Source organism: Theropithecus gelada, chromosome 1, assembly GCF_003255815.1.
Source record: "Theropithecus gelada isolate Dixy chromosome 1, Tgel_1.0, whole genome shotgun sequence".
In the NCBI taxonomy this organism is placed as follows: domain Eukaryota; kingdom Metazoa; phylum Chordata; class Mammalia; order Primates; family Cercopithecidae; genus Theropithecus; species Theropithecus gelada.
This window is the reverse complement of record NC_037668.1, coordinates 196,355,200-196,378,189: the sequence shown is the minus strand read 5'-3', so window position 1 is coordinate 196,378,189 and position 22,990 is coordinate 196,355,200. Positions and strand designations below refer to the sequence as shown.

General features: G+C 38.4%; 1 protein-coding gene across 3 annotated transcripts in view; it reads right to left on the bottom strand.

Annotated features, from left to right (window-relative positions):
* Positions 1–22,990, bottom strand: part of NME7 (NME/NM23 family member 7) — a 207,770-nt gene that overhangs the window by 19,518 nt on the left and 165,262 nt on the right. For all 3 annotated transcript variants that reach the window (XR_003116277.1, XM_025363376.1, XM_025363382.1), the window contains one exon: positions 17,647–17,754. Coding sequence is in view for 2 of the 3 variants with exons in the window: in XM_025363376.1 (XP_025219161.1) it covers positions 17,647–17,754 (108 nt within the window). In the remaining variant the exon portion in view is untranslated. The remainder of the gene's footprint in view (positions 1–17,646; positions 17,755–22,990) is intronic.

The window sequence follows — 22,990 nt, the reverse complement described above, 5'->3', positions numbered from 1 at the left end:
TTTAAAAATACATTATTTGAAACCAGATTTGTAAAGCCCATAATCAGTTGAAAAGAAAAGAAAATTCAGATTTGTGTGGGTTTTGTATTTGGTAAAAAGATAATTAAGTAGCTTCTGACAGTGAAATTAGAGTTTTAACTTAGCTGGCATATCATTTATAAAAGAGCCTAACAGGTCTGACACAAAACAGGCCTGCCATAGAAGTTAAAGCCTTTCCTTTGACTCTGCTATATTTATTTTCTAATGGACAAGTATAGAATGGTAAAGATGATAACAATTTAAAAAGATAATAATAACCAATATTTAATTGAATACTCCTATTCTTATTGATTTAACTATATCACCTAATTTATTTCTTGCTGCTGCTCTCTGAGGTAAGTACTATTATTATCCCTACCATAAAGATGAGGCAATTCAGGCACAAGAGTTTAACCTGCTTGCTTGAACAGCTAGTAAGTGGCAGAGCTAGAATTCAAACCCAGGTAGTCTGATTCCACACGCCTTTGCTGTACTGAAAGTACTTAACCCAGTCTGGGCACAAAGTGAGTGCTTTCTATGATCATCATTGCTTTAATTATTACTGGATTTAAGAAAAATATATTGAATGCCTACCCAAAGGAGAGCTGAGGAATGAACAATATACACAAGGTCAGTATTCTCATGGAGCATAGAGGTCAGGGGAGGAGACAGATACTATTCAAAGAATTGTACCTTGAGAGTAGAAACAGATCACTTGAAGGAAAAGAAAATTTCTGAATGGTCTCATTTTAGACCACCAGGTCCTTAAGACTTGTTACTGGATGATCAGAGTATACGCTTCCATTACTTCTATTATCTACTCATCTTAAACTCTGCTGCTTGGTTAAAGTTTTGGAAACTTTACTCTATCAAGTCACCGCCCTGTTCAAAAACCTTTGATGGCTTCCAGTTTTCTAGAGCCTAAGTAGCCACTGTGTGTCATATATACCAAGAAGCTCTCATCCCACATTTATAGCAAACATCAGTAACCCATCATGGTGATTTTTTTTCTATTTGGTTGTGGTTTTATCAATAAATCAAAAATTGGCACTTGAATTGAAACACTTTTGCCATCCTTGACCTGGTTTGCTGTATAGAAACATCGGTTTTGGACTTAGACAAACTTCGGTTCAAATTTCAGCTCTCTGCCAGTCATTGGTGGTGTGATCCTGGCCAAGTCATTTCACTCTCTTAACAAATAAAATGGAGATAATAGAAACTATTCAATAGAGTTTTTAGGTAATGCAGGTAAACAATTTAGCATAGTGCCTGGTATATATTGCTTAGTAAATTAAAGGTATTATCTTTATCACCATTGTCATAATGTTCATTATTGCCATCAGAAAGCTTTCCAAAGTCCACACAATCTAGCTCTGATTTACATTTCCAAATTTATCTCCATACTCTACCAAAGGAAGCCTCCACTTCAACTAGAGGAATTCAGGTCTCCTAAAACTAGCCTGCCATGTTCTTTTTCTGTGTATAAAAATCTGCCTTATTCTTCAAATGCCATTTCATTAAACTCATGAAATTTATTTCATGAAATTTCCCTGGCCCCCTTCAGCCAGTCACACTGCTCTCCATTAAACTCTCATACTTACTGTTTCTAACACTTCATCATACACTATCTGGCAACATTGTCTTATGCTGGTGTTTAATTTTATATTACAATTTAATTTTACATGTCTTTTTATCTTTTCCATCTAAACTCTCAATTCTTCTTTTGTTTCTTTTTTTTTTTTTTTTTTTTGAGACAAAGTTTCATTCTGTCACCCAGGTTGCAGTGCAGTGATGTGATCATGGTTCACTGCAACCTCGAACCTCCCAGCCTCAAGAGATCCTCCCACCTCAGCCTCCTGACTAGCTGAGACTTTAAGCACCTGCCTCCATGCTCAGCTAACTTTTTTTTTTTTTTTTTTTTGTCGTTTGTAGAGACATCTCCCTCTGTTGCCCAGACTGGCCTTGAACTCCTGGGCTCAAGTGATCTTCTTGCCTTGGTCTCTAAAGTGTTGGAATTACAGGTGTGAGCTATTGCGCCCAGCCAAATAGGGATAATCACTTTTTATTTTTTGAGACAGAATCTCACTCTGTCACTCAGCTGGAGTAGAGTCGCATGATCATAGCTCATGGCAACTGTGACCTCCCAGGCTCAAGCAATCTTCCTGCCTCAGCCTCTGGAGTAGCTGAGACCACAGGTACATGCCACCACCCCTGGCTAATTTTTGTATTTCTTTAGAGACTGGGCTCACTAGTCTCAAACTCTAGAGAGTTTGGCAGTACCACTCTCAAACTCCTGGGCTCAAGTGATTCTCTCACCTCAGCCTCCCAAAGTGTTGGGATTACAGGTGTGAGCCACTGTGCTGGGCAGAAACGTGTATCTTCAAAACAGCACCTGGTGAAATGACTGCACATTCTTATCAATGAATGAATGAAATTTAGATAAAATAACACATACTAGTTAACTTAAAATTAAACCATAAAGAGATAAAATTAATTTTTAATTCCTCATGTTACATTAAAGAACTCAATATTATAAAAAAAAAAAAATCTCTGGCTTTTTACTTTGAGTTTGAAAATCAGAGGCCCAGCACGGTGGCTCATGCCTGTAATCCCAGCACTTTGGGAGGCCAAGGTGGGCAGATCACAAGGTCAGTAGTTTGAGACCAACCTGGCCAATATGGTGAAACCCCATCTCTCTAAAAATACAAAAATTAGCTGGGCATGGTGGTGTGCACCTGCAGTCCCAGCTACTCAGGAGGCTGAGGCAGAAGAATTGCTTGAACCTGGGAAGTAGAGGTTGCAGTGAGCTGAGATTGAGCCAGTGCACTCCAGTCTGGGTGACAGAGCAAGACTCTGTCTCAAAAAAAAAATCAGAATTTTCTACCTTTGTCCATTAGTCCTAGTTAAATAAATATTTTTTTAAAAATTTGTGCTTGTATATAAGTGTTAAAGAATACTCTATTTCTCCAAATAAGTATAAAGGATTTTTTCTTTATTTTTTAAATATGTTTTTAAAATTTGTATAATTTAAAAAAACTTTTTAAAAGAGAGAGACAGGGTCGTGCTGTGTTGCCCTGGCTGGTCTCAAACTCCTTGGTTGAAGCAATCCTTCTGCCTCAGCCTCCCGAAGTGCTGGGATTACCACAGTACCTGGCCCAATTTTCTTTAACATAGATAAAATCACCATTCGCGGGACTCAACTAGTTTACATTCCTCTTTAACCTATGAAATGTGATATATGTTTTTCATATCAAGTTTGAATAAAATTATGAAAGACTCCATAAGCAGGTGCAACTTAGCCCAGTTGCTCCCAACCACCAGATGGTGAGGGTCTAGGATGACATTTCACTGCTTTCTGGCAAAATGGGAAAAATGAGGGCAACAAAGCAGTGATGAAGCAAGGGTTGGCAGGAGTAGCCCACCCCGGGGAAGGGACAGTATTTTCTCACTGACATTGTTTGGAACTGCCTGTTTATGGTGATAATGAAAAGCAGACAAACTGTTAGTGGATTCTATTACTGTTTTAAAATGATCTACAGAACATGCAACGCTGCTCTGCCTGTGCCTGAAGCTGACTGCTTCAACCATCATGCCTTTGGCATGCCATAGCAATAAAGTGAGCTTTAGGGAAAGCTGAATTTATTCAGTTGAAGAGACGGTCCATTATTCTATGATAAAATGCTGTTGGTGATTAAATGTCCTTTTAAAACAAAACGATGATGATGGGAAACAAATTTTTCTAATGTCTTCATTTGTTCAGTTTTAAAAACTTTATCATTACGTCTATCCCCAAAGTGGGTTTTGTTACTGTTTAGTTTTTTTTTTTTTTTTTGAAATGTTCTAGGTCTGTGAAATCCCAAATCTGACAACAGCTTGACAAAAATTAATCAAGAGAACAACTTGACTTAATGGAGAGTACACTGTGTTTTTTGGCTTAGAACAGTGGCTCTCCAAGTGTGGTACTCTAAACCAATAGCATCAGCACTAACTGGGAACTTGTTAGAATGCAAATTCTCAGGCCCTGTCTCAGGTCTACTGAACTAGACACTCTGGAGTAGAGCTCAGCAATCGGTATTTTTAAAAAGCCCAGCCAGGCATGGTGGCTAACACCTGTAATTTCCAACAGTTTGAGAGACCACGGTGGGAGGACTGCTTGAGCCCAGGAGTTCTAGAGCAGCCTGGGCAACACAGGGGACCCTGTCTCTACCAAAAAAAAAAAAAAAAAAAAAAATTAGGGGGGCATGATGGTACATGCCTGTGGTCCTAGCTGCTAGGGAAGCTGAGGAGGGATCACCCGAGCCTGGGAGGTCGAGGTTGTAGTGAGCTGTGATCATGCCACTGCATTCCAGCCTGGATGACAGAGTGAGACTCTGTCTCAAAAAAATTAAAAAAATAAAAAATTAACAAGCCATCCAGGGAATTGTGCTACTGTTTGAGAACCATTTCCCAGGGAATAGGTAGAGAAGATGCAAAAAGTGCTGAGACAAAATGCCTGGAGATTCTTAAATGCCCCCTATAAGGTCACTTTTAGTCCAATGATTGTGTCTATTTATTTTATATGTATTTTCCATAGTTATTAATTAACCAATTTATCCAAAATAAATTAATCTAAAATAATCCTAGCGTCTTTGGCAAATGATTTTATAAGTGCCTATATAAAGTGGGATAAATCATATTAAATATAGTCCTTAAGTCATTAAGCTTGTTACTTTTCAGATTCAGAAGGCAGCCTGTCTGAAGAAAGGTGGAGCTGGCACTGTACTTGAGAAACAGAAAGACCTGTGAACCTGTAACTCCCTGTGAATCTAGCACTGAACATATGCCCCCACTATGATGGGATATAGGAGGGAATGTGAAATTGCTCCTTATCCAAGATTCTTTTATCTGAGAAAACAACCAATGCTGATGAAATACTAACTGGGTCATAAAGAATTACAATTTGATAGCTTAAGGTCTCTTATATTTTCATGATGTTTTTATGATGAATGTAGAGACTTCTGAAATATCAGGTTTGAGAAGGAAGAAAAGAATCCATGCAAACCATTCGCTTTCCACATGCACATATTTCAGGTTTTACTTGAATAAACAGCAATGAAAGAAGATGCTGGTGGAAGTGGCCTTTTTAATTGATACATAATAATTGTTCACATTTTTGGGATGCTGTAGTGGACTTTTCTGGCAACTGGCAGGTGGAAGGAACGGAGAGATGTGGTACTTGAAAGTGGGGCTCACTCTCATCAGGTCATTGAGACATTTCAGGCATATAAAAAGAGAGAGGGTATGGAGGTACTGTCCCCATTCATGGTATATTCCCACATGCGTTTACTCAACAGACTAAAAGCCTGCAATATGTTAGCAGCTGGAGATATAAAGGTCCCTGATAAGCCCAGGCCCTCAAGGCACTTACACAACCCACAGGGAGAACGACAAGACTGGGTCCTCTGTACACCTCTGAGCCACATGACCATGCTAAATAGTGAGTGCAGATTTGATCAACCTGTATATAACTCTTTTAAGCTGCAAGAAACCCAGGGCCTCTGCCCTTGTTACCCTCAGCATCCATGCAATGCATGCATACCACATATCTCAGGCCTCTCCTCCTCCCTGGGAGGGCAAACGGCAGCCTCAACATTGAGACTTCCCCCCAAAAAATCTGGGTAATCAGTCAGGTCTTGGTTGGCTGCTTCCAGAGAAGCCAAAGATTCCCCCATTCAGAGACTGGAACTCCCTTGGAAGTGTAACAACCCTTGGCTACAGTTAAATCCATCTAGAGAGGCTATAGATCCCTTCAAAGTTAAGAGGCTGCTGCTGCCTCCAACTGTCAGTCAGGTCCTGAAAACAAAACAGTCCCTTTGCTGGCCTGCTCACAGGGTCTCGGCTTTCCTCAAAAGCAGAACCAAAGCCGACTTCTGAAAAGTCTGGTGTATGATGCTTCTTTTGAGAAGTATCTGTTCATGTCCTTTGCCCACTTTTTAATGGAGGGTTTTTTTTTAAGTTTTTTTTTTTTTTTTTTGGTAAATTTAAGTTTCTTATAAATGCTGGGTATTAGACCTTTGCCAGATGCACAGTTTGCCCAAATTTTCTCCCATTCTGTAGGTTGTCTGTTTACTATGTTGATAGGTTCTTTTATAAGTTTAAAAAATGTCTGGTGTGCCCCTACTCACTGGGACACTGGTTTCTTAATGCTAGTTTAACCATCAGCCATATCAGAATATCATAATCACCTGCAACATAAAATACAGTAGTGTCCCCTTATAAGTGAGGAATATGTTCCAGTTCCCCCAGTGGATGCCTGAAACTGTGGATAGTACCAAACTCTATCTATACTATGTTTTTCCATATATATGAGATAAAGTTTAATTTATAAATTAGGCACTGTAAGAGATTAACAATAAAATAGCATAATTATAACAATATACTATAATATTTCATCATACTACTCAGAACAGCATACAGTTTAAAACTTTTTAGTTTTAAATTTTTCCAACCTGCTCTTTAAGGTACCATACAATTTAAAATTTATAAACTGTTTATTTATGGAATTTTCCATTTTATATTTTTAGACCATGGTTTACCACGGGTAACCGAAACTGGGGAAAGTGAAACCATGAATAAGGGGGCTCTACTCTACAGATACAAGAAGCTCATACCAGACCTCCTTAACCAGAATCTTCTATAATAGGGCTCTAGGCTTACATAGTTTTAAAAAAAACTCCATAGGTGATTTTAATGCAAGCCATTGATTGGGAACCGCTGCGCTAGGATGGTAGTTCTCAAATTTCATGGGCATCAGAAGCACCTGGAGGGCTTGTTAAAGCACAGACTCCTGGGTTGAATCCCCAGAGTTTCTAAGTCAGCTGGCCTACAGTGAACCCCGAGAATTTCATTTCCCCTAAGTTCTCAGGTGATGTAGCTGTTCTGGAGCAGGGAGGACACGTAAGAACCACCGCACTAGGGATCAGCGGGGGCCAGTTCTATTGGAAGCCTGTTTACTAGCTAAATACCTCTTGTTGACCACCTGGAGAAGATACTGCTTTTTACCTATCCAGCATTCATTCTCCCTTTCTTCCTTCTAACAGTATCTTGATTTTTGCTAGCGGGAGCAATGTTCCCAACTCACAGAACTACATTTACTCACTTCCTTTCTAAAAAGGGGTGGCCACAGTACTAAATACCAACAACAACAAAAAATCATAACCAGAAGCTGTTGGGTGAGGGCTCTGGTTTTTGGAAAAGCTTAAAAGTGGGCAAGGGAGGGAGTATTAGCTCAGCTGGCATTCTTCCCCTTTTGCCCTCACTCTTCTTTCTTTATGCCTGGAAAAAAGAAGTGATAACTCAAGTTCTGACAATCATTCTGTGGCAACAAGGCAAAAAGCACATACTGAAGATGATGACAGTACCAAGGAGAAGGAGACTGGGTGACTGATGGTATTATGGAGCTGCCATACCAGTCCCACATGCCTACCTTCAGATCTCAAATTATGGGGCAGAAAAATAAAAGTTCTCATTTTTAAAGATTATTTTAGGGTCTCTATTTACTAGTGACCAGAAAATTAATTATTAATTTGTCACACTCCAACCCACCGAAATGGAGGCCATTATATTCACCTCTTTTCTCCCATCCTGCTGTTCTCACATGGCTCTGAGATTCTTCTTCCCTTCCCCAATCTCTAACTATTCCTATTGCTTTCTGCAGAACTTCAGTGCCATTGTAAACTCCCTTGAAACTTGAATCTCTTCATAGGCTTCTTAGTCTTAAGTGAAACTTGGATATCCCCTAAGGGCATCAATTTCTTGGAGTCCTCAGGAGAAGCATCTCCGGCCAGGAGGGTAGGAACAGTTCTATCCTTTGTCCCAGTGCTACTTTAAGACCTCTTCCCCTTATATATGAACTCCTGACTTTTTGAGAGTTATGCCATCTGGCTAGACTTTTTCTCCTTGTTGCTGCCACACCTTTGGTTCACAAACTTCCCTCGTTTGTGAAAGACTTCAGACTTTGAGTCACCATTTTCCTCTCCACCCTGCCTCCTAACCATGATCTGAGGTGATTTCAATGCCAATCAACGTGAAAGCTTCTCTCAGTTCCTAGACTTACATATCTCTAGTAACTGATACTGATCTCCACTCCACACTGGCTGAACCATATCATCCACACCCTTCCACACCCTGAACCATATCATCCATTACCACGGAAAGCTCCACTTCTGAAGTGTACCATGACACAGCTCTTTCCCTGTTATTCCTGGGGTCTCTGTAGCTACCTCAGAAAAGCATTCGGTCCCTTGGCCCATCTACTTTTTCCCTTTCTTCAAGCACCTCCTGCCATCACATCTTTCCTTGTTTATAACTTTAACTACAGTTGCTAACATCCTCAATTATCTTTCCTCATGGTACCCTCCTGTAAAAACCTCACCCCGGGCCAAACTGTTCACCAGAAAATAATAACACCATAATACATGTGATCTCCTAAGTCAACTGAATTGTAAATGCAACCCATAAATGTATATTCTGTCATCAGCACTTTCTCCATGACCACTTCAAACTTTGTCTACTATCTCTTATTCAAGACTCCTGGTGCCAGATGTTTTGGAATTTACAATAATAATCTGGAATACATAGTATATATTATATAATACTCCACAGGGTCTGGGAAGTCACTCATCATCAAATACATTAGCATTTTTACAGCAGTGTGAAAACTCACACTAAATAGGTTAAATAAAAATGATATACATTAAATGTTTTGTCAAGCTACTGAAACAAAACTGTTTAATACACAACTTGATATAAGATCAGGTTAGGCTTTACCATTAAACTTATGAAAAAACTTTGGTTTTCAGACATTTTTAGATTTTTAGATCACAGATAAAGATGGTACTATCATGTTTGCTTGCGGATAGGCATTAATCTGGATTCTTTCCCACAGGCTACCCTTCACATCCAGTTAGTCTCTGAGGCTGGCTGTTCTACCTCACTAAATGTCTTTTGAAGTTCACTGCTTCTGGCTATCCCTTCTGCCATAGTAATTCAGGAAACCACAATTTTCTCCTGAATTACCTTAATAGACTTCTACCTAGTCTCTGTCCCTCTAGACTCCACCCACTTGTTTCCCCTGCCCGACCCCAGGGCCCTTTGATCTGTTCTCTACACTGCAGCCAGAGTGACCTCTATAACACAGATATGACTGTGCTATTCCCCTGAGTAAAGCATTTTTTTGGATCCCTAATGGCCTCAAGATGAAGTTCAGTTGTCTTAATATGACTTTACAAGGCCCCTGCTGACTTTTCCAGCTTTATCTCTTGCCATTTTCTACCTCCTGGGCAAAGCCCCAGTCTTACTGCACTATTTTTAGATCTCTAAGAGAAAGTTGTTTGCTTTTGTATTTGGACAAGTTGTTCCCTCTTTGACAATGTACTAGTAAAAATCACAACTCTTCTTCTTTCAAGATAGAAACTAAAACTAAAGATAAATTATGAGTGTCAGTATGTGCAGAGGCCTGTGTTAATCATGGCCAAGAAACTGGGGCCTGTCCAATCATCTTAGTCACCCCGCACCTATGTTTATTTCTGATTAATCCTGGATTCACTATTTTTTCCCCCAGAGTATACCAGAATAAGAATGCATGCAGAAATAATTAAGTATCCAAATTCAGATTTGTTTAGATCAACCACTTATGAAACTGACTTTGCAAAGATTATGACAGTGAGAGGAGTCTAGCATAGCTGACTCCGCCTTGCTTCTGGCCTCACAGGCTGGCTGTCTTCACTCTTCCCTGGGTGTCAGCCAAGCTCACCATGAGAGGAACTTAGTCTATAGTTTAACCTGAAAGCAAGAACTAACCCCTTCCTGGCTCAGGAACTGAAAACTGCCTTTGTAAAACTAATGAAAAGCCACAAGATTAAGATTATGGGAGCAGCCTGAACGCTGCTAAAATGTAGACGTAGGTTCTATAGTGCTTTACTGCTCAGGGGTCATGTGGTCCAGAGGTCACAAGATTTGTGATTTCCCCAACTGATCCCGTAGGTAACATCACTATCATAAAACCTAAGACTGGTCTTTTGAGATGTTTTTTAGATGTGCATTCCAGCAGCCGATGGACCTCACGTGGACCCTGACTTATGACTCACCTGATCCTGTGGCCCCACCCAGAGGTAGACTCAGCACAAGAGGACCGTTTTCTACATCTCTATGGTTTCATCCCCAGTCAGTCAGCAGTACCCACTTCCTAGCCCTTGCCCACCAAACTGTCCATAAAAACCTTAACCTTTGATCCTTTGGGGAGACTGATTTGAGTAATAATTCCATCTCTTATGTGGGTGGCCTCTTGTCAATTAAAATGGTAACTTCAATAACACAGTCTTGGTGAATTGATTTTCTCCGTGCAGGGGGCAGGAACAACCTGTTGGGCAATTACACTTATACATACAATTAAATATTTTATATGCTTCTTAAAATTTTATAATCACAAACATGATATCACCAAGTTATAGAACATTTAGACAAAAAAAAAAAAACAGGAAAGACCCATGTTTTCATCATCCTATAAAATATTTGCTATACATAACTGTCTCCTGAAAGGTAAGCTCTGTGAGGATAACAGCCTCATGTATTCTATTTACCGCTGTGTCCTCAGTGAAGTGCTTTAATGTTTAAAAAATATAAATACAGGCCAGGCATGGTGACTCTCATCTGCAATCCCAGAAAGTTGGGAGGCTGAGGCTGGAGGATTGCTCAAGCCCAGGAGTTCAAGACCAGCCTGGGCAACATGATGAGACACCATCTTTACTAAAAAAAAAAAAAAAAAAAAAAATTATTTGGGCATGGTCACACAGCCTATAGTCCCAACCTCTCGGGAAGCTGAGGCAGGAAGATTGCTTGAGCCCAGGAGGTGAAAGCTGCAGTAAGCCATGATCACGACAATGCAATCCAGCCCAGGAGACAGGGTGAGACCTTGTCTCAAAATAATAATAATAATAAAAGTACCTAAATGAATGATTGACATATCATTAAATGTCAATCAATTAAAATGTGAACATACTTGAATTTTCTACTATATATCCATTTAGCAACATTGAGGTTCTCAATTTTAGTACACGCAAAGTTTTGGTTGTTCCCGTAAGAGAAAATCAGAAAAAGAAGGTCCTTGGAAAAGACCACAGGTTTGGAGGTAAAGCGAAAGGCAAAGAAGCAGATATTTTTTCCCCACATACAATGATTCCCAAAGATATGTTTTTCAATGAATCCTGGGGAAAGATGAAGGAAGCAAGGAGAAAGTAAAACTGACTCTCAGAAGTATCACTGGTGACATGAGTGAGATGACAACTGACACTGAAGTGGAGAAGAGGGGAGGCGTACACGAGGTTGAGTCATAATATCACAAAGGCATCATTCATTTTCATAGACAAGAGCCAACAAATGACTTCTTGTATGAGTAATGTATGCCATACAGCAAAATAAATTTGCCAGTATCTTGTTAGAACTGTAGGTGGAAGCCATCTAGAAAAATTTCTGATGAGCCAAGGGATAAATGGATCAATTAAATTAGAATCTCTACTTGTTATCTTTAAAGGTGTTAAGGTCATGAAAGTCAAGGAAAATTTCAGAAACTGATCTAGATTGAAAGAGACTAAGGAGAAAACTAAATGCAATGCATGGTCCTGACCTGGATCCTTCTGCTAACAAAGAACCTTACTGAGACAACTGGTGAAATCTGAATGGAGTCTAAGGATTAGATGGTAGTAATGAATGAATGTTGATTTCCTTATTTGGATGCTTGTAATGTGATTATGTAAAAAAAAAAAAAATGCCCTTTTATGTTAAAAATACACACTGAAGGATTCAGAAGTATGCACATTATGTTGATGACGCACTCTCAAATATTCGTAAAAAAGTTTATTGTATTGTACCCGCAACATTTCTAAAAGTTTAAAATTGTTTTAAAAAATTAGAATCTTGGCCAGGCACAGTAGCTCATGCCTGTAATCCCAGCACTTTGGGAAGCCAAGGCGGGTGGATCACAAGGTCAGGAGATCAAGACCATCCTGGCTAACATGTCAAAACGCTGCCTCTACTAAAAATACAAAAAATTAGCCGGGCATGGTGGTTTGCACCTGTAGTCTCAGCTACTTGGGAGGCTGAGGCAGGAGAATAGCTTGAACCTGGGAAGCAGAGGGTGCAGTGAGTCGAGATTGCACGACTACACATCAGCCTGTGCAACAGAGCGAGACTCTGTTTCAAATAAAATAAATAAATAAATAAATTAGTATCTCTGGGGGTGAGTCTGGACATCAGTATTTAAAAAACTGGCTAGGTGATTCTGACGTGCAACCAAGGCTAGGAAACACTGTTACAGAGTCTTCATCATCACCAGAGAAAAAAGGTGACGTACTTTTTCAATGAGTGCAAAAAATATAATTTATTTAACTAAACTTTTCCTTCCTTTCTTTCAAAAATCACTTATTGAAGAGCTTTTATATGCCAGGCAAGAGAAAATCTCTTCCCTATGTGTATTCACAGTCTCACACGAGCAAACAGACACTGTGCTTTAATAGTATAACAATAATAACTACTATCATTTGTTGAGCAATCACTATTTGCTAGGCACAATGCTATTTGATAGGGCAGGTACTGTTATCTTCGTTTTACAGAGTGAGGAAACCTATGCACAGTGACATGAGTAACTTGCCCAGGTGTACAGAGCTATTTTGAGTCTTGTCTACACCACTATAGTATAGGAAGGCAATGTGCTGTGAAAACACACGTACGGACTGATGCAGACTATGGGTGCCATAGAAGGTTTCTTAGAGGAGGGAAGGTGGGATGTATCTGTAAATATGCATATGATTTCCATTGTTAATGATCACAAATACTCCTTCCATGAACATATGTGCAGGTAACTTTCCATTTTGTAGTCCTGCTGCCACTCTCTTCCTTTGCTTAGATTCTAAGAAGTAGGATTCTGGGACAAAAGTTATAGAAATACTCCAAGGCTTTCAATATGTTATGCCCATAGTTGTCACCAGCTTTATGAGGGTATCTATTTTACTATAGCATTGCCAGCAGTGGGCATTATTACTTCAAAAATTCTTTGCCATTAATAGAAAACTAGTATTTGATTACTCAGCTGAACATTTTTCCATCAATGCTGTCTTTAACACAGAAATTTAAGATCTTTATAGTTACAACCAGCAGAGTATAAGAGAACATTAACAGTGAAAGAACATTCTAGAATGTCTTATATTATAAATACCATAATTTATTCCTATAATCACAAAATTGGGTCACAATTAGCAATATTCAAAGAAAACAAATTTCGGTATTCATGCTAAGATCTTTGACCTCTCAAACTTACTATGAATTCTAGGAGTACAGCAGAAATGAGTTGTTTGATCCTATCACAATCCAGCAAGTAAAACATGTTCTATAACTGTTTGCTATAAAAATAAATAAATAAATAAATAAATAAATAAATAAATAAAATAATGGATAATGACAAAATATAAACTGAAGCCATACTTTCTGAGAGAAGTAGCATGTTCCCCTCTGTCTCTTCTGGCCATATAAATAGGATAACAATATATTCCAGTTTGCATGTGACAGTTCCGGTTTATGCCTCTTGTCCTAACATCTTTTCTGATTAGAGCTGCCTTTCGAAGTGTGCTTAATTGGGCAATAAATTTTATGGTCACTCTGCATCTACAGGATGTCCCCCTAATGAAGAGCTGATCTTAGGAACAAAGTGCTCACTGATCAGACAACTTGTCTTTGTGTCACTCGGATTTTCACTTTGAAGACCTATAGCCAGACACCTCATTTGGCTTTTACGTATTTTCATAGTATTTTATCATCTGAAGCCAAATAATAATCTGAAAGTAGTTAATTGATAAGGGCATCCTTGACTATATCAGCACTCTTTATTTCATTTTATTGATAAAAGAAGTGAGGCATGGAAAGAAAATGTGGCTTATTCAAGCTCACATCAAGTAAAATAATCAGCCATATGAGAGGAAGCTACTGAAGCTCTAACTTCTGATTTTTGATTAATAATCTAAACCACACAGTCATTAGTATGCAATGAAATCTCCAGTGTAGTTAGATCAGAAAAAATTCAATCATTTAGTAAATGGCTTTACAAACTACAGGCAGTAATAATCTATTTCAAACAATATGAGCAAAATCATAGGCATACCTTAGATAATGCTTTTTCCTTTTTCTTTTTTTTCCCTCAGTCCCCCTTGGATAATATTTTTAATGGGTATAAATTTCATAGTTAATAATATTTCAGTCTTATTGAGTAAAAGTCTCTGTTCAAACCTACTTGACAGGTCCAAGCTATCAGAAGGTGAGGAAATATTTATAAAATAAGTGAAAATTTTAAATAAACATTAATCTTTTTGGTTATTAAAAAATAAAGCTTGTTACATTTTTACATTTCACAAGTATGTCTAAATTTCATACAAAGATGCACAATAGATAAGATTTTACAAATATCTTGGACTATATCAGAAAATGTTAATGGAGCTAATGAAGTCACTTCCTATAACAACAACAAAGAAACATGGGGATAAATTTAATAGACTATGACTAAGAACCATATGAAAAAAAGTGACTCTACTGCTTGCATAAAAGGAGAGGCATACCATATATGAAGTTGGAGAACCTCACTATTACAGATATGACATTTCCATATAATTTATAAACATATTGTAACATCAGTCAAGATCCCATGTGCATTTTGTAGGGGTGGAGTAAAGACCTCGGTAAAAAATCATTTAAAGTTCATTCGGAGGTTGGCTGGGCGTGGTGGCTCATGCCTGTAATCCCAGCACTTTGGGAGGTGGGTGGATTGCCTGAGGTCAGGAGACCTCAGGCGAAACCTCATCTCTACTAGAAGTACAAAAAAAACCTCATCTCTACTAGAAGTACAAAAAAACCCTCATGTCTTCTAGAAGTACAAAAAATTAGCTGGGCGTGGTGCACGCACCTGTCACCCCAGCTATGCAGGAGGCTGAGGCTGGAGAAATGCTTGAACTCAGGAGGCGGAGGTTGCAGTGAGTCAAAATCGCACCACTGCACTACAGCCTGGGTGACAGAGCGAGACTCCCTCTCAAAAAATAAATAAATAGATAGACAAAATAAAGTTCATTTGGAGGAATACATTTTAGGGACTAACCAAGAACACTTTTGTAAAGTATAAATAAGCTATAATAATAAAAACAGTATTTTGCTGGCACAGATCAATGGAATAAAACAGGAAGTTCAGAAACAGGCAAGGACGTATATAAGTATTCAATAAATGAGAAAGAACAATGAAAGGATGGAAGGATTTAACCCATTTAGCCATGGATTTAGCCATTTAAATAAAATGTTTATTATTAATAAACAATATTGTGATAGCTGGCTAAATCCATACCTCACACTATATGTCTAATAAATTCCAGGTGGACTGAACATTTCAATGTATGAAAATGAAAACAAAATATTTGGGGAAGGCTTTTCTACGTACAACTTCCAGGACATAATTTTTTTTTAAGACTAATAGATTTGTTCGCATAAAACATAATACTCATTAAAATAAATGTGTATTAAGGATATCAGCCATTTTTCTGTCATTTATAGTATAATTACTTATATTTATTTCTTTTTAAGTTTCATTTAGCTTATTTTGACACAAAAATTTTAAAATCTATAAGAAGTTAAAAAAATAAAATTTGTATTTACAGTTTCCTTCTCGGATTTTGGTCTAGAAATGACTTTCTTAACCCTAAACCAGACCTATTTTCACTTATATTTTCTCAGAATTCTTTCATTGTTTCATATTTTATGTTAATTTAAAATATGAGAGATAAATATGGCTCTGTCTCATATTAGTTGTCTGGCTTGGGGATGTTACTTAACCTCTCTGAGTCTCAATTTCAGTTTCCTAAAAAAAGCAGATATAACAAATACCAGCCTATTGGAATTGCTATGGCAATGAAAAGAAATCATTTATACAACACATGTGTCATGGTAGAATCTGGTTAATAAAGGTGACCAAAATGTTAGCTATCACTTTTAGTGCTATTGTTACAGTCAGTAGCTAGTCGGGTATGAGCAGGGCAGGAAAGGGCTCCCATACCTCACACCAGGAGTATCTGGAGACCATCAGATGTTGGTCAGGTGGTTGTTAACTATCTCGCTGAAGTAATAATTGGTCACAGCTGGCACCAGGGAAAGGCGGTCTCCTAGTAGATCGAAAACAACTAAAACTGGTGACGAGTGGCTTCCCAGTAAGATCTCAGGAGTTGGGCGAGTGGTCAGAAGTAATGCAAGACCCTGGAGGTATGCCACCATATAAAAACCCCAAGTCAAAAGGTCAAGCCATACACTTGTCTTTCAAGTCACCTGCTTGGCCCTCTTCCAAGTGTACTTTCCTTTCTTTTGTTCCTGCTGTAAAGCTTTTAAGTAAACTTTCACTGCTGCTCTAAAACTTGCCTCAGTCTCTCCTTCTGCCTTATGCTTCCTCAGTTGGATTCTTTCTTCTGAAGAGGCAAGTACTGAGGTTGCTGCAGACCCCTATGAATTTGCCATGGGTAACACTATCACACTGTATATTAGACTCCTCCCCCACCCTTTTAGAGGCAAAGTCTCACTATGATGTCCAGGGTGGAGTGCAAAGGCTATTCACAAATGCAATCATAGCACATCATGGCCTTGAACTCCTGGCCTCAAGCAATCCTCCCACTTAAGCCTCCCAAGTAGCTGGGACTCCAGGTGAATGCCACTGAGCGTGGCTGGACTTCTTAATTTCATTGGAAAACAGTTGACCCTTGAACAGTGCGGAGGTATGGGGTACCTATCCCCTGCACAGTGGAAAAATCTACATATAACTTTTGATTCCCCAAGAGCTTAACTACTAATGCTGTTGATCGGGGGCTTCACTATTAACAAAAAGTCGATTAACACGTAAATAGACTAGTATCTACCTATATGTTACTCATTCATAATATACATATTTTTTTCTTTTATTTTTGGTATTTCTAGGCTACAAAGTTCACCCTAGAGTTTTTTCAAATTGCCACAAATCTCCAAAAAACTTTCTAATATATTTATTGAACAAATGAATATATAAGTGGACCAGCATAGTTCAAACGTTGTTCAAGGGTCAACTGTATCTATTTTCATGACTAGCAATTTATGGTGATGGTATAGTCATCTGATGTAAAAACAAATTTCACACCATTTAATTATTTTAAAATCATAATGTATGCCAACCAGAAAAAATATCTAAATTCTTTGAAGGCTATACAGCATACTACAAATTGGTCTTTGAAAGCTGCAGTCCAAAATCATCAGGTGGCCAAGGAACAGAGTCATCCAAGGGGAACATTACACACCGGGACCTGTCAGTGGGTGGGGGGCTGGGGGAGGGATAACATTAGGAGATATACCTAATGTAGGTGATGGGTTGATGGGTGCAGCAAACCACAAGGGCACGTGTATACCTATGTAACAAAACTGCATTTTCTGCACATGTAACCTAGAACTTAAAGTTAAATAATAAAACAAAAAGTTTTCTTACACATTAGAACTTCTGAGATAATTTACGAGCCTGAAATATAAATAGGATGTTTACCTTCGTTATCTTACCTCTAATAGGCCATCCTCTGGCAGATCAGTACAGTGAACAGCATTCTGGATCTTAGTTTTACCAAAGATTGCTCTGAGAGTTCCAGGGCGTAAATGCCGGGCAATTTCCTATTAAACATACATTCACATATAGATTAAAGTTAGTCATATGGTATAAATAAGAAAAACACTAGCTATATGACACATTAACTTATTTATGAAATACATGTTACATATAGACAGTGCTTATAAGGGTTTTTCTGTGGCCCAATGTAAAGTCTGCTTTCATCTACATCGGGGAAAAATAATAATTGCATTTCTTTTTATCAGTAGATTTTGGGAATCACACAAAATGTGAAGCTAGTTCATTACCGTGAAAGACTTGTATTTTATAAAGACAGTAGAGATCTTAATAACTTTGATTTAAAATGAACCAATTTGATGCTGTCAATTTCAAAATATTTTTAAAAAATGTTAGCTGTATCAACTTAGTAGTAATCTTTAGGGGGAAAAATATGGTCACAAATAGCCCTGAATTTAATGAGGGTTAGAGAGAGGCAAGGGAATGATAATGATGTACAAAAAAATTTAAACTGAGTAAGACAGGAAGAGAGGACCTAGGGGATAAAGAGGTAATCGACAATGAAAAGGTGGATCAATGAATTTGAGCTCCTAGTGGTACGGGATAATTATTGAAATCAGTATGTTAGAGAAAGAGAGCTGGAAAGTTAAAAAATACTTGAGATTGAGATTACGGTGGGTGGGAGGAGATAGGGCTACAGTGATTGATAATGATCAGTTTTAAGGCATAACCATGGCTAAGGTTAGTTTGAGGGCAAGAATGTTAGAAGAAAGAAGAGCAACATATTGAGAGGCCAAGTTAGTAAGTAGATCATCTCTATGAAAGTGGAAATCAGAAAGAATCATGACAGGTATAGCTCAGGGTGCAAAGATTCAGGGCAGCATTCACATTTGTGGTTGCATCACTTAACAATGTTTTAAAGGCATGCATTTATTTAATTACTTAAGTTTTATTTGTCAGGTTTCCAACAAATGTCAGCTATAAATGTATTATGTTTAGGAAAAACATTTTGATAAAGCAGAACATAAGGATGTCTTTATATTTCATATTTATTACTCTCATTCTGTTCTCCATAATTTTTCTAGCAAGTAAGTATCCAGTATTAAAAACCTACTCAGCTGAGCATGGTGGCCCACACCTGTAATCCCAACACTTTCAGAGGCAGAGGTGAGTGAATCATTTGTGGTCAGGAGTTCGAGACTAGCCTGGCTAACATGGTGAAACCCTGTCTCTACAAAAATTAGTTGCGCGTGGTGGTGCGTGCCTGTAATCTCAGATACTCAGGAGGCTCAGGCAGGAGAATTACCTGAACTTGGGAGATGGAGGTTGCAGTGAGCTGAGATTATGCATTGCACTCCAGCTTGGGCGACACATCAGACTCCATCTCAAAAAACAAACAGATGACTTACTCTGTTTGTATAGTGGGAAGCTGTCATTTTGTGACATAAGATGTAATTTATGAAATTGTGAAAGGTGAGTACTCATGTTCTTTTTCTTATTTCCGGTCAGAGACTAAAACACTTGTAAATTACTCAGTTTCAGTAAACTATTTTATTAGAACCTATTCTCTCTAAAATTTTGTTTGATGGCCAGGCTCATGCCTATAATTGGCACCTTGGGAGGAGTTTGAGAGCAGCCTTCGGCAACACAGAGAGATCCCGTCGCGACAAAAAATACAAAAATTAGCCGGGTGTAGTGGCGCACCCCTGTAGTCCCAGCTACTTGGGAAGCTGAGTGGGAGGATGGCTTGAGCTTGTGAGGTCAAGGCTACAGTGAGCCAAGATGATGCCACTGCACTCCAGCCTGGGTGACAGAGCAGGACCCTGTCTCAAAAAAAAAAAAATTTTATTTAACTTGCACTACATTCATTAAAATATTACTTTCATGTAAGTGTCTGCTACATGCACAGTATTTGAAATCTGAAGAGGTTCATGTGTGTTGGCCTAGTGCGGTGGCTCATGCCTATAATCCCAGCACTTTGGGAGGCCAAGACGGGTAGATCACCTGAGGTCAGGAGTTAGAGACCAGCCTGATCAACATGGTGAAACCCTGTTTCTACTAAAAATACAAAAATTAGCTGGGCATGGTGGCGCGCACCTGTAGTCTCAGCTACTTGGGGGGCTGAGGCAGAAGAATGGCTTGAACCTGGGGGGCGGAGGATGCAGTGAGCCAAGATTGCGCCACTGCACTCTAGCCTGGGTGAAAGAGCGAGATTCCATCTCAACAACAACAGCAAAACAGAGAGATTCGTGTGTGTGTGTGTGTGTGTGTGTGTGTGAATATAAATGGGATTGGTTGGTGGTTCCTGGGGTGGTTGTTAATATCTAATCATATTGTATTATGGTCAGAAAATATGGTCTCTTCCATCTGTCTTTGAAGGAATTTTGTATCCCAACACATAATGAATGTTAGTGAGTATCCCACTGTGTTTAAAAACATTGTCATAGGTTGCATTCCCTGGGAAACCAACTCTGAAGTGGAGATACATTTGCAAAAAGTTTGCTGGTTGTGGCCTTAGGATCTACACTTGTGGGGAAGTGAGGAAAAGAGGATGGCCTCAGACAATCCTACACAGAGCTCTGGAGCTGCAATGGCCCTTCAGAGTTGTCCTCAACGGAGACAAAAGGGTCAGACCTTTATCCCCCAAACTGTTAAATTACTAGATATGGGTCATTCCAGGGAAGGGGACATGACCTTAGGCAAAGTGACTTTCTTCAGCAGAGGGCAATTCCTGGAGAGAGATTTTGTAGATTACTGTCAGCTCCTGCCACTCCCAGCAGGAATGAGCATTTCAGTTCTAAAGGGCAGAGGGACATCTGAGTGGTTCTCCACAGAACCACTATGCACATTTGCACACACACACATATATATATATTTATGGCACTTTAGACTACGGCAATCTGATTACCATTCCCTTTAGGTAACTATTTTTGTTTTTCTTTCTGAAAGGTTTTGCACTATCTCTTTAACTAGGCCTTTGTCATTTATCAGTCATTCTGTTCCATACTCAATGGTCCAATTTAATCTAAGATATACATCTTCAGTCAGCTTCTACTATTTATTATTTTCTCCTCCATTTTATCTCTTCTTGCCTTTATTTCTATAAGAAAGATGTTGAAATTTCTTAACTCTCCTTTCTCTTTTACAGTTTCCATGTAATTATCTTTATGTGTTATACTCTTGGAGAATAACTCCATTTGATCTGCTGCCTCACTAATTTGCTTGTAAACTGGGCCCACTGTGCTATTTTATTAATTTACTGTGTATTTTAAAAACTTTAACAAATAGGTTTTTAATTTCCAATATCTATATATTTTTTTCCATGGATCCAATATTCTCTTAAGTCTTTCTGAGGAAACCGACTCTTCTATTTTATAGTCTGTTTTTGTTAGCTCTATTAATTTGCTTTGTTTAGGTTTAGGTTCTGTTGGTTGAGTTTTGTGTCTTCTTTATGATATTCGTAAACTTTAAATGGTTGGTAATTCCTGGCTTTTTTTTTTTTTTTTGAGTTCTCTATTTGGTTGGCATAGATGCCAGGGACATGCTGCTAGATAACGTATTCTGGTTGCCTTCCTTTCAGAAGGGGGTGCTACCATTTTTCCTGAGTGTCATTAGCTGCCTTCCCATTGCTCTGCCTCTTTAGCTCAAGTCCCACATTCAGTGCCTGAGGCTGTGGCTAAAAGTATCAACTGCCTTCTGCTCAACAGAAGCAAGCAAATGTGAAGGCGCTGATTTACTCTGCTGCTCTTCATGCAGCCCTCCAACTAACCACCCTGCTTATGGCCCCGTGCCCTTCCTCAGCCTTGCACCCATATGTCTGATGTGCAGCCCACCCAGTACCCCTACCCCTTCTGGAGCAGTTCTCTCCTGCATATGTTAGAGTGTTGGTTTTCCTCAACAATCCAATCCTATCTGCTTTGAGTCTTTTGAAGTTTATGGCCTGTAACAAAACTAAAAAAAAAAAAAACCAAAAACAAAAACAAAAAAACCCAAACCCACAAAAACACATATATGTGTGTGGGTGGGTGGGGGGAGGGAGCGTTGGGTACTCTTCCTTGTTTTCCAGCATCACTGGAGATTTACTCTTTAAAATAACACATAGTGAAACAGTATCTCCTGTAAATTCCTGTAAGGACACGGGAAGCAGGGGGATGGTGGGCACATATGGTCTTCTGCCATCTTCATGACGCTTCATCTTACTGACTGACATTCTCTATTTCTCCAACACAACAAACCATCTTTAATTCATTTTTCATGCTGCTATAATCTTGTACCTAAATGCCAATATGATCATGTTATTTACTTGCTCAAAAAATCTTTGAAGGCTCATAATTGCCTATGGCCAAATGTCTAAACTCCTTAATGTGGCATTCAAGGTCCTCCCCACTCTTGCCTAAATCTGCCTCACTCACACCTGCCCTGAAAGCTTACACATCCCAGTGAAAACACTGTTTCCTCTATAAAAGCAAATTAAGCCTTCCCAATCAGAGTAATCCTTCCTTCTTCAATGTTCCTACAGTAGTTTATAGTTCCAATATAGGCCTTCTTGACTTGCAATTTATATAGTTGTTTTGTGAGCCTATTTTAGTAAGAGCCCATTAGATTTCAATCCCTGAACACAATATAAAACTTCCCTTATATTCTGTATCTTACTAATGAACACACAGTAAATGTTTGGTAAATATTTGCTGACTGACATAAAATGACAGTACTTCTATTCAGAGTGTCAGGATGGAGTAGCAAATAAGAGCGGGGGCTGTGGAAAAAGGCTCTCTGGATTTGAATTTTGCCTCTGCCACTTAACAGTTGTGTGACCAAACCACATTATTTAACCTCTCTGTGATGTTATTTGTAAGACAAGTATAAAATAAATCTGTCTTAAGGAGATTAAGACAATTCTTAAAGAGGCAAAAAGGTATATTTTGGTAAATATCAAAGATAATCTAACCAAGTATTATATTATCTTTAAATAAATATATAGCATCTCTTAAGAGTTGTAATCATCATAGTTTTAGAATAAAGGTATACGTTTAGATTAGATCATAATCTAATTATGACCTATTATTATCCATTAATAAATCTCAGAAAACATGAAGTATTTTTACTGATATAAAATGTTTTATTTAGGTAAATGATAATGAAACCTAAAGATATAAAACAATAGGCATTTTCTTCATAGCTGCTCTTAAAATCTAGGCTTTCATTTTAGATCCTCTTTAAAAGGTATTGATAAATTAATTTTAGTTTTGGTTAGTATAAAATATCACATATGCTTATAAAGTA